The following is a 9,912-nucleotide window of genomic DNA, read 5'->3' on the forward strand; positions in this document are numbered from 1 at the left end:
TCATTTTGATGGAAAGCGTTGAAATTAATCCAGAAATATTTTCACAAATATTTAAAATTGTAGTCGACTCCAATGTTACCAAAGTCAAAATGACAGTCCGAACATTTTACAACTCACTTTTGAATATAAAAGAATCTGTCGACAATAAAGCTCAACTCAAATTGTTTAAAATGATGTTTTTGTACTTCCAACTATTTAGGAGTTACACGGCATATTTGGAAGATCGAGACGAAACTTCTGAAATGTTTGAGAAAATTAATGAAGTTTTTAAAACACTTTCTTGTGACATATACATAGATTAATCTGATGAAACGAAATTTGATCAATATTTCAGTCTCACGCCAAACTACAAATTACATTTTAACTTTAGTAACATGAATTTTATAATGAATTATTAGAATGAAACAAGAATTTAATAAATTATATGCATGTTTGATAAACTTAATGTCAGTTGTGGTTAAAATAACTTTCGCTCATTATATGATTCAATTTATTGTTTTATTTTTAATTTTTTTATAATCGAGCTTTTATAGTGACAACAAAAAAGTATTGAATGATAATAATTTTCTTATTTAAATTATAATATTTTTTATGAAATTAAAATTTAATCTTTTGGTGTTATGTTTAAAAAAATGTGTGCATTTATTCGGCACATTTGTATAAAATTAATCATAAAATTGATTATAGTGAATTCGATTACAACGTGAATTTGGTCAACTAAGTAAATATAATTGGATGTGGTGTATATAAAACATAGAATTATCACAACGTCGTTTTAAGTTAAATAAGAAATTAGTATATTGTTATAATATCGACTTTAGAATTTTTACACAGCTGTGTGTTAGACCAAAACATTACATTTTGAAGTAAAAGACTTACAAAAAACTTTTTCTTTTACCAATTAGTTTTTAATCTTTTTAAGATAAAACACACATTTTGAGTTTTTTTAACAGTACTAAAACAAATTCAAATAATATGTTAAAAAGAAAATGATTTTTAAACAGAAAACTTAAAATATCAATGAGTAATTCCAATGTTCATATCCGAACTATTTATGGCACAATTTTGGGGGATGTTTTTGTTGGTCGCCAAAAGCTTATTTGGCGATTAACACGAGGATTATACATTATAAAAATGGATCTTTGTATTGATGATGGAAATCATAGAATGGTGACAATAAATAACGAAGATTTTGATTTTGATATTGATAGTTATCACGCCACAGACCAAATGATTGAAATGTCCGAATATCGAATGTCCATCAGCAGCTACTTTATTATTGCATATGCTATAAACAACAGAGAATCTTTCAAAGCTGTTTCTCGTTATCGAAATTTTATATATGAAAAAATAAACATAAAAAACGGAACAAAAATTCTTCTTGTACTATGTGCTACGAAATGTGACTTGGAAAGTGAACGAGTGGTGTCAACAGAAGAAGGAATCAAAGTTGCAGAAGAGTGGGGTTGTCTTTATTTTGAAACATCTTCCAAAACAGGAAAGGGTGTCGATGAAATGTTTAATACTATTGTAAAGGAATTTAAGAACAGTGGATTACTCACACCACTTGAGGAAATTGAAAGAAACAAACAAAATAAATATAAGTGGTGCTATTTATTATGATTTAAATCAAAATGAAATGATTTTTATTTTGAAAAATATAACAACTTAAAATATACGTTTTGATTAACACTTAAAATATATGATGTTGTTTAATTTGATATATTATACCATAATATTTATTAAAAAATGATGTTTTTCCATTTTGAATATGTGTTGTAATACACATTGTAAACCTTTAAAAATTGTGTTTTATTAACTCAAGATTTCTCTTTTTTAAAACCACTTAAATATAATTCGGTTTATTTTAAAGTGTTAATAAAACTTTTTGTATGATTAAGTATTTAAAAAAAATTTTGTTCACATCAAATATATTTTTTTACATTTGACAATGTTATAACACAATTTCTGTAATTTAGTTAACAGCTTAAAAATATATTTAATCTAAAATTAAATTACCGAAGTTCTGAACAGTAATTCATCATCTTTGTCACAAGTCACACAAGTCACTTTGTGTCTTGAAACTGCTTCCAATTGAATTTCTTGAATTGTGTTTTGATTAACGAAAAACATTTTCCTATTTGTTGTAATGACAACAATACTACAATCATGAACAACAAACGACGAAATTATATTATCCAATTAAATAAAAGTTTTTTCGTTGCTTTTGATCGAAATTAGTTCGATGCCAGTCTGACTGATTAAATACAACAGATTATCATCTTTATTATAAAGTGCATCATTCACAAGACCACAATTCACTTCACAAAGATTTTTTACCTTTTCAATTTAATGCATCTGTTATGTTGTACATCATTTCAATGACTTTTACATTTTCACATACAACAAAAAACCTTTTATTTTCTTGAAGCTCTGCTTTCACAAAAATTACTTTCACCATTTTGCGCCGAAATTGATGGGACTGGTTACTGGTGTAAAACGAAGTGTAGCTTGAAAAACACTCAAATTTCCACAATTGTTTGCAACCAATATCAAATTATTGTCGCTTGGAAACGTCTCCACAACAGTCGCGTTATTTACACATTGAGAATTGTCAACAAATTTATATTTTTTAAACGTGGAAGTTGTTTGATATAATTCCAAATTGTTGTTCGAAACAACAATGGTTTAAGTTTTAGTTGTTGTGTATATCAACTTTTCTCTTGAGTTGTCTATTTTCATATTGAAAAAGCTGCGACTACATCGAAAAGTGCATTTAAATTCTCCAACATTAAATAAAGAAATTTGAGACTCATCACTTACACATATTGCGTTTGTCAGAGACGTTGGTGTAAAAATTATTCTATTCACATAACCTAAAGTTCTGCGTTCTTCAATCACTGCAATTTCATTGCATTAGTTTTCTTTGGATGTTTTCAAAACAAAATCAACTATTTTATACACTGCACTTTGACATTGATTAATTTGCTTCTCTTTGAAATTGTAATTTACAACATTTGTGTCAAACTGTGATGGTGAAATTTGTGCATCTTCATTTTGTATGTTATTCAATACCAACATTTTGCAAAAGACATTTTGTTTGACATCAAATTTGGTGTTTTCAATTTGCAATTTCCCAATTTTATTTGCATTGATTGTCACATCAAAAGTGTTAACTAAAACCATTTCTGTCTTTTTCGAATTGCCAGCCTACTTTATAATACATTGTCTGCGTTTTTAACAAAATGTGTTGGCATACCTCCGAGTAAAATATGAACATCACGTTTGATGTCGGGTCTGCTTCAAACTTCTCGTAAAACATTGAAAAAATCATTTCAATTTTTGTGACGTTATGAAATAAAACACGTTTTAATTTGTGGTTCTGTGTAAAATCATATTTGAAACATGACAGTGATGTAATTTTAATTGAAACACACTCCGCAAAATTAAAAGCATATGGTGTCGTTTTGATATTATGTTCGCTTTGAATTTGTTCTCGTAATGTGTCAAACAAAATGTCGCCCAAAATATTAATTTCTCTAACATTTTCACAAATTGTACCTTTTTGCGTCTTAAATTGTTTTCCAATAAGTTTAACTTTCTGTGGCAAATGTTTTCCCAAAATAACTTCTTAATTGGGAAAAACAAAATTTGCAAAATTTGTGTCTTTTAAATTAAGTTAAGTAACATTCAACTTTTCGGTATGAAAATTCTGTATTTCTGAAATGTAGACACAACTTGGAAGTGTCTTTTTTATTATTTCATTGAGTTGCTCAATTTCTTCATCGCTTGGGTCTTTTATAAAGAAAAAATTATAATTTCTCGTTGTTGTATTTCTATTGTTTTTCTTTATATTTCCATGATAATTTGTAACAGCGTTAAAGACTCTAACAGAGGAAAAGGTGTTATCTATTCCATTATTATATTTATTAATTTTATAACAATTGTCTGTGTAAATAGTGACATCACATTTGTTTTTTGCTTGATTGATCATCAATTGGATTCCTGTTGTTATCTTATCAAATTTCAATTTTAAATGAAATGTATCGTTTTTAATTTCATAATTAAAGTCATTCAAAGACAAATCACCGGAAAGGATTATCCGCCTTGGAAAATCACAAAAAGGGGTGTCAAGAGTCACAAAATACTCAAAAAACTTAACAAACATTTCATCATCAATTTCTAATGTTTTCAAATGTTTGAATAATTCAAATGTGAAAATGGAAGACACGTCATCAAAATTGGGAATTAAACAGCCCTCAACTTTGTCTAAATGTTTGAATGGAAAATTGGTGTCAAGTATGACGTTTGTGAAGAAACTAACTCCATTGAGTTTTGAATTGATATTGTTCCAATTTTTAACATGTAACGAGTTAAAGTTTATTGTTGATGGTGTGAAATGTTTCATGAACCAAATGATGTTATTTAAAAAAGAAAAAGTTGTGTTCACATGAACAGAATATGAAACAGTTCGTGGTGTTTTGTTGATGGACACAAAAATAACGATGTCTTCTTTTGTTGAAAAATGAAGAAATACATTCAAAAGATAAAATGGTTCAAGTTGTCTTGACATCTTTATGTGATAATTGGTTTATAATATTTAAAGATGAGTTCATATAATGACAATAAAACAAATATGTTTTAATAAACTATTAAATTAATATGTTTTATTAGTTTTAAAAATGTATTTTTAAATTAAATTTATTCAAATCATTTTTTTCAATAAGTCATTTTTTATACACATTAATTTTATTATATTATAATAAAATTAATTAATAATAATTAATAATATTTTATAAATGTTTTTTTAAATGATAAGTTTCAAATTTATTTAAAAATCATTTTATAAAATTTCAGTTATAGAGAACGAAAAAAATTTCTGGGATGGACTTATTTGGTTAATTTTTGAATTATTTATAGTAAATTGTATAGATTGCTTTTTTAGAATAATTTCCTTTTCTACGATTTCTGATTTTACAACAAAAACTTTGAAATATAAAATTAGTTACAGTTAGTCTTTAAACGATATCTGGTCTCAAACGTTATCTGGTACCTTTTGGACCATAATAGAAATATTTCAGGAAGCCGTTTCAAAAACCCATCTTAATTGTTTTGGGGGTTTTCACGCTTTACTTAATGCCCAATTTTTAGACTAAATTAAAGCTATTTTTTGCCCACCAGATAACGTTAAAAGACTGACTCCAATGATATTTAATAAATATGATTTTTTTTTCAAATGATAAGTTATAAATGTTTTAAAAATCATATTAAATGGGTGGCATAACAAACACCAATTTGTGCTCGAAACCCTTGTAACGGACGGGCAATGTTGTGTAGTCATCCTCAAAACTTGCCGACAAGTCAACATCGACTTCCATTGCAGTTACTTCCCCGGCTCCTTCAAACATCATTTTATTGGGCAATATAAGGAAGGGTTCGTTTTACTCTCCCTTGAAGTAAATCGCGTTGATAATGACTGAGACAGTGTCTGGTGAAATAACACCTGGTTGGATAAAGTCTTTGATGACGTCCTTTGTTGCTGTTTGGACAAAGGTGTTGATTTTCTGTCTCACAGCCCCGCATTCCTTTTTAAAGTCGCCGTTCTTCATTTGGCGCTTCATCTGAGTGACTGACGCTAAAAATTTGTATTTAAATTTGAAATCTTAGGGTCGGCCAAAACGTTAACAATTTCAACACAGGTTTTTTGATTTGGCTTTTTATGAACAAGCTGTCCCATTGTGTTCAAAAATTTCTCCTTTGGAATTGAGGAATACCCAAAAACACTTTCAAGTTGTTTCTTGGTGTTGGCGTCAGAGCAGATGTACAAAATAGCAAAGCAGATAAAAATGGAATATGAAGAGTAAACCACGTCTTCCTTCTGAGCAGATGTGGTGTACTATTCCACGCAGAGTTTGTAGATGATTTTTTGTAGTGGGGTGATGACTTGACAGTCGAGAGACATGATATATGTTTTTTTGTCTGTTATTTATCGGCTTAAATATCGTGTCGTTCTATCATTAAGAATCTCAATTTTGAGTTGTTCGGGTTTCGAATAATTGTTCAATAACAATTTTTCTTTCTAAAAACAAAGTTAAAAATAAAACTCTTATATTCTTATTATTTTATATTTTTGATTTTATTAAATTAATTTCAAAAGATTAACTTTGTTATGAAATGTGATTTTAATATATTTAGTTTGGTTTGTCTAATTCAATGGTATATAAGTGTAATGGGCAATTTTTCAAAGAAGTAAGAAGACTTATGACACTTCCTTTAGTGAAAAATACAGATTTAAAATATCAGTTTAATATATTAAAATCTAATTTAAAAGATAAAGATTCTTTTGTTGTTTATTATTATTTCGAAAACACTTGGTTAAATAATGTAATGATTTAAATTTGGTAATACCACGATTTAATTATACCCACCAACAATATAGCACAATTTTTAATAGTATGCTTTCTCGAACTATTTTAACACTAAAACCATCTTTTTGAAAATTTATCGATCATTTGTTATACATTAAAAATGAGACCATTTGACAAAAAAGTCAAAACTGAAATGACAAATACAAAAAGTAAGAAAACTAAACAAGAAACCACTACAATGTGTATTGAAACAGTGGCACCAAAAAAATTTTATTGGAAGTGAATTTTGAAAATTTAGTTCCAACCCATCAAAATTTTAAATGTGGTGGTGGAAAAAAATTAATTCCAATAAACAAATAACATTTTGAGGTTTATAGAAATGTTATTATATAAACCTTCAACGATAAATATATAACGTCAGTTACATAAATAAAGAAGGCAAAAATATCAACATAAAAATGACCAATAAAAAATGTAAAAAAAGTTCAAAAACATTAAAGATTACTCTTTTCATATTCGTTTATTCTTTTAGACTTCTTTGCAATGTTTAGCAAAGAACTTATTTATTATAACGAGTCAATTAATTATGCACAACTTCTTGTTTTTATCACATTTGTATTTTTTGGTTTATTTCATAAAGTTTTGATATAGTTGTTTAAAGAATGTGAAACCGCTCCGTTTCTTTAATGGGTATAACAGTCATACCTCTGATTGACTCTATTCAAATACCCATTCCTCCGTGTTTACAAGAAAAGAGATCTCTTGTCGCTACCGTCATACCCCATATCAAAGTTCATCCACTGTTACCACTTTCTCAGTTTTTTTTGACTTTTTGACTATTGATAAAGAACTTTTAGTCTTTTTCCCTTTTATGCGTAAACGCTTTTTAAGCTCAGTTTCTTCTACTAAATCTACATTTGTTGTTTAGGATCGATTCACCCCAATCCAATTAAGGTTATCTAGGAACCTTTCTCCTTTTCAGTCCTTAGATATTTTTTTCCTGTTCTAAGTATTTGCTACTTCCACCAAGATCTGTACTCAAGTCTGTTTTAATAGAAATTACTTCTCGACCTTTATCGCTCCTGCATTCTTGACACTATGCATTTCCTTCTTTTTCGTGTGATCTATATTGTAAATATTTTGTAGATGGAGTTTTCAAAATGTGTAAACTTTTGAGAGAAATTCATTTTTGTTTACTTTTTTATTATTTAGAATTTGTTTGACAGTGATTTGTTTATTTTTTATTTATGATAACTAAGTCTTATGTATGTTATTACAAATAATTTAAATTAATTATAATCTTTATAAAGTTTAATATTTTATATAAAAAATAACAAAAGGCTTTTTATTTTCAAATTATACAACTAATTTATATTAATTATAATTATCTATGAAAAATTAGCAGAAGGTGCAGTTACCACACTATATTTACTGTTTTGTTTTACAAATTTATTAAAAAATGACAATATTTTCATTATTATTAAAACCCGCCTTCATCAGTCTAAAATTGTATAAATTTGCGGGAACTTGTGATGTTTTAAGAAAATTCGTTATTCTTGGAATTTACAAATTGAAGAAAACCATTAATATAATAATTGTTTTTTTATTTTTTATAGCAAATAAATACAAAAACATTTATTTTTATGGAATAATTAAGAGTGTTAACGTGATAGACCACTTTTATGTGGATGGCTTTGAAAATCTTACACATTTGTGTTGTAATTGATATAAAATTTGTCTAAGAGTTTAGAAAAAAATACGTTTTTTGGACCGAATTCATAAAAAACCGATTTTTTTGAAAGTTAAAACAGAAAAAACAAATTTTATTTTTAGTAAAAGTCATCTTTTACTTTTACCATTTAAATGAATTTGCCGCAAAAAAACAATTTTGTTAAAAATTTTAAGACTAAAGTTTTTTATAAATTAACTTTAATTTATCTAATTAATTGTATAAACTATATGTAATCAATAAAATTATTGAAATTGAATAATTTATAAAATAACATATAATTTGTCAAAAAAACTACGGTATAGTTAAGTGTGGATAGGCTGAAAAGGTGTGGATAATAAATATAGACAGACAATCTTCATTGTTACATGTTTGATGTAATGAGTAACAAGACTTGTATTTTTTGATGGTTTTTGTTGGTATTTGCCGTATGTTTCTATTCTAATTAACTAGTATTGTTATGATTTTTTAATAACATAAAAAATAACTTATGGTAACGATGTGGTAATTTGCCATTTAACTTTTTAACCTTTTTATAGTAAAAATTAATTTTTATTTAACTATGTTAATAGAATTTGTTTTGTGATTATTCTGTCATTTTTATGTTAATAAATAATGTACTATTGTAATATAATTGATTGTTATTGATTAATAGTTTAGTTTAGACATAAAACCTTTTTCTTTAACATTTTCAACAAAACCAGAATATTATTTAGGATGTTAAACCCGTCTTTATGCGTATAATTTGCGCCAACTAAAAGATTTTTATTTAACAAATTTCAATTCCCAAATATTACTATTGAAATAAAAACTAATAGAGTGTTTACATAAATTACAATACTATTAGTTAAAAGTGATTATAAATGCATTTTGAGCCAAATTAACAATAAAATAATATAATTTAAAATTGATGTAAAAATAAATATTTTTTAATGCAAAAACCGGAATTATCCCAAATTATAATCCCATAAATCACTTTTGAAATGTTTTTTCAATTAAAAAAACGAAAAAAATAGCGTTACATATATCAAATAAACGGGATAATACACGTAAATTTTGTTAGTTATTTTATTTGTTCATTTTGATCTATTCTTATTTTACCACTCCACAAAAAGGCTGAAAATAGCGTTTTTTTTACTATGAAATTATTGCGAAAATTGGAATAACTCTTTATATGGGGGTATTCATGTTTATGTATCATTTTTGTCCCATAAATGATCATAAATAACAATTATTAATTTTAAAAATCATAACATATGGTTTAAAACGGATATTTGTTTTTTTTCGACAAAAAAATAAGAGGCTATCCACACAAAATAAACCAATCCACAGGGATTCACCATTTCCCTGTGGGCACGCCCTATCACGTTAACACTCTTTACAATTTATGTATTTTTTATTAAAGAATAATATAACTATTATCTACTAAAGTACAGAGGTTTATTATCGGCATATTGTTTACTATATATTATAGTTTTATTTGATTAAATTATTAGATTATTAAAGAACGTCTATATCCCAGTTTTTAAAGCATTATATTTATTGTCTATTTATATTTTTAATTATTAACATTAATAATTATTATTATTAGTTTTAGTTTAATAAAATAAAATAATTACTTCTAATTATAATTATTTATATAATATATTTACTACTCGCAGGTTTATGATTTATAATATTTTACTAGTGATTGCATTTAATTAATAAATAATTATGGCACTTATATTAAAAATGGTAATTTTAAAATTGATTTTGAATTTTTTGGGTTAAAAAATCTTCCCATTGTTTAAATGAAATTCACTTCCAATAAAAACA

At 26.2% G+C, this 9,912-nt stretch overlaps 1 protein-coding gene across 1 annotated transcript; it reads left to right on the top strand.

The window, feature by feature from the left end:
- Window positions 1–1,020: 1,020 nt before the first annotated feature.
- On the top strand, window positions 1,021–1,623 carry EIN_322470 (hypothetical protein; the record flags this gene model as incomplete). The annotated part of the gene is made up of 1 exon (XM_004260477.1): window positions 1,021–1,623. One exon carries the CDS (start codon window positions 1,021–1,023, stop codon window positions 1,621–1,623), a length of 603 nt encoding a protein of 200 aa, XP_004260525.1.
- Between the last annotated feature and the right edge of the window lie 8,289 nt (window positions 1,624–9,912).

This window comes from Entamoeba invadens, assembly GCF_000330505.1.
Source record: "Entamoeba invadens IP1 unplaced genomic scaffold scaff_1105074726053, whole genome shotgun sequence".
Classification (NCBI taxonomy): Eukaryota; Evosea; order Mastigamoebida; family Endamoebidae; genus Entamoeba; species Entamoeba invadens.